Raw genomic sequence first — 1825 nt, 5'->3', positions numbered from 1 at the left:
ATTTCCCTGATACTTCAGGTTATATGGGTTGAGCATGTAGAAGTGGATGATAGAGCTGTCCACAACATATACAGACCAGTAGTTAACTCCAGTCTAGCTTTCGGAGCAAAACGTTGGCTGGCGACATTAGATCGGCAGTGCGAACGTCTTGCGAGTTCAATGGCGAGTAACATTCCAGAAGGGGATCTATGCGGTACAACAACATTTACCATCTTGTTTTTCTTAGAGATACCTTGTCGAATGCAGTGCACTTCGTGTGTCTCTGACGTTAACATTTGGGTTACTTATTGATCTCTGCATAACAAGTTCAGAAGGGAGGAAGAGTATGTTGAAGTTGGCAGAGAGGATGGTGACCAGCTTTTGCACCGGCGTCGGTGCTTCTACGGCCCATGCTTGGACGACTCTAGCAGCAACAGGTTCCGACGATGTACGAGTTATGACCCGAAAGAGTATGGATGATCCAGGCAGGCCTCCTGGTATTGTGCTTAGTGCTGCAACTTCCTTCTGGATCCCAGTCCCACCGAAAAGGGTATTCGATTTCCTAAGGGACGAGAACTCTCGAAGCGAGGTACATTAATCTTCCAATGTAAGAATTCAAACACAAATTTTCAGAATATTATACTAATTTGCAGCTTGAACCTGAATTTCTAGTGGGATATCCTATCAAATGGTGGCCTAGTTCAAGAAATGGCTCACATAGCCAATGGCCGTGATCCAGGCAATTGTGTCTCTTTACTGCGAGTAAATGTAAGTTGGCAATGGCAAGTTAACATTTCCATGATAGTCATCCATTAAGCTAACATTTTCCAATTGTAAATCCAATCCACAGAGTGCAAACTCTAGCCAAAGCAACATGTTGATACTTCAAGAGAGCTGCACTGATGCCACAGGGTCCTATGTGATATATGCCCCGGTCGATATCATCGCGATGGACGTCGTCTTAAGTGGTGGTGACCCGGACTACGTCGCGCTGTTGCCGTCCGGTTTCGCAATTCTTCCCGACGGTCCAGGACACGATGGAGGAGGAATTCTCGAAATCGGTTCGGGTGGCTCTCTCCTCACCGTTGCCTTCCAGATTTTAGTTGATTCAGTTCCAACTGCAAAGCTCTCTCTGGGATCGGTGGCTACCGTCAATAGCCTAATTAAATGCACAGTTGAAAGGATCAAAACTGCCGTAATGTGCAATAGTGCTTAATAAACAAAGCATAGATCGAACATAACTTGATCAGTTCTACTATTAGATATGGTAGGAGAACTCACCATTTTGAGAACACTATTAAAATTTGTCTAATTTATTTCCGTTTCATGTGCTATGGTCGAAGCATTAATTTGGACTCCTGTTTTTCTCCTCCATCATCAAACATTTTGTTGGATTCTGCTCTAATTTGTAATTTTGGTACTTTTTGAATTTAATGAATAGTTTAGTTATTGCCTTTGTTTTATGCATTTTATTAATTCGTACAATGATGGTTTGAAAAAGTAGGGGGAAAAAATGAAGGATTGCTTCATTGATTGTATCCACATGCATGTTTTCTTCTTTTTGTTAAAAGAAAAACTTGTATCCACGTGATATCAAGGACCAAAAGTTGTTGGAATTAATTAATAGATAGATATCCATCCACCTGATATTAATTAATTAATAGAACCACTATTCTGACAAGTATAAACCAATTTTATCGTAGCAGTACCATTTGGTTGTGTTCATGGTGGTGCTGAATTCCCAGCCTTCTATTGCTTCTGTACTTTTACAGGGTCATAAAGTTGTTTGAATCCAACAATCTATTGGTTCAGTGACGAGAAATGATATAAATTTCAAGTTTTCAAA

The 1825-nt window shown here is 40.9% G+C and overlaps 1 protein-coding gene across 1 annotated transcript in view; it reads left to right on the top strand.

Moving 5' to 3' along the window:
• Positions 1-1334, top strand: part of LOC120204229 (homeobox-leucine zipper protein MERISTEM L1-like) — a 4460-nt gene extending 3126 nt beyond the window's left edge. Inside the window, exons 8-11 of the mRNA XM_039204348.1 lie at positions 19-193; positions 312-568; positions 652-747; positions 830-1334. Of these exons, the coding sequence (XP_039060279.1) occupies positions 19-193; positions 312-568; positions 652-747; positions 830-1195 (894 nt within the window). The 3' untranslated portion in view covers positions 1196-1334. The remainder of the gene's footprint in view (positions 1-18; positions 194-311; positions 569-651; positions 748-829) is intronic.
• The last annotated feature ends 491 nt before the right edge of the window (positions 1335-1825 follow it).

Source organism: Hibiscus syriacus, unplaced genomic scaffold (assembly GCF_006381635.1).
Source record: "Hibiscus syriacus cultivar Baekdansim isolate YM2019G1 unplaced genomic scaffold, ASM638163v2 tig00010533_pilon, whole genome shotgun sequence".
Classification (NCBI taxonomy): Eukaryota; Viridiplantae; Streptophyta; class Magnoliopsida; order Malvales; family Malvaceae; genus Hibiscus; species Hibiscus syriacus.
The sequence above is the reverse complement of the archived record's forward strand: the minus strand, read 5'-3'. Positions and strand labels throughout refer to the sequence as shown.